Source organism: Condylura cristata, unplaced genomic scaffold (assembly GCF_000260355.1).
Source record: "Condylura cristata isolate star-nosed mole 26May11 unplaced genomic scaffold, ConCri1.0 scaffold00868, whole genome shotgun sequence".
NCBI classification, from domain to species: domain Eukaryota; kingdom Metazoa; phylum Chordata; class Mammalia; order Eulipotyphla; family Talpidae; genus Condylura; species Condylura cristata.
Genome location: NW_004567969.1, coordinates 1 through 479, shown reverse-complemented (window position 1 = coordinate 479; position 479 = coordinate 1). Strand labels below are relative to the sequence as shown.

General features: G+C 72.9%; 1 protein-coding gene across 1 annotated transcript in view; it reads right to left on the bottom strand.

The window, feature by feature from the left end:
* Nucleotides 1–469, bottom strand: part of LOC101628130 (chromobox protein homolog 6-like) — a gene marked incomplete at both ends in the record, with an annotated part of 2,434 nt that extends 1,965 nt beyond the window's left edge. The window contains one exon of the mRNA XM_004695824.2: nucleotides 3–469. Within this exon, the coding sequence (XP_004695881.2) occupies nucleotides 3–469 (467 nt within the window). The remainder of the gene's footprint in view (nucleotides 1–2) is intronic.
* Nucleotides 470–479: the final 10 nt, after the last annotated feature.

Sequence of the window (479 nt, the reverse complement as noted above, 5' to 3'; positions counted from 1 at the left end):
ACTTCATGTGGCGGAGCTGGGTGCGCAGGATGCTCTCGCTGAACTTCTTGCTCTTGCCGATGACGCGGTTCCGCGACGGCACCTTGGGGCGCGCCAGGGCGCCGGTGCCCGGCCCCGCGGCCGCCCCGCCCGCGCCCTTGTCGATCACCTTCAGGTTCAAGATGATGCGGTTCCGCTTGGGCTCGCGGGGCTTCACCTTGCGGTTGATGATGCGCACCGTCTCCGAGAAGGGCGAGATGGGCGGGCGCAGGCCCGGGCCGCCGCCCTGCGGGTCCGGGCGGGGCAGGGGGCGGCGGGACATGCGGTGGCAGCGGCGGATGTCCTTCTTGAGCCGGTGCGCGGCGGCGCTCGAGTGCAGCTTGGGCGAAGAGGCGCTGGCGCTCGGCTTCACCGAGAAATGCACGTCGCCCATGCGGAGGGCCTCGGCCTGGGCCCGCGCCTGCGGGCAGAGCGACCGGTGGGTGCGGCTCCCCCGACCT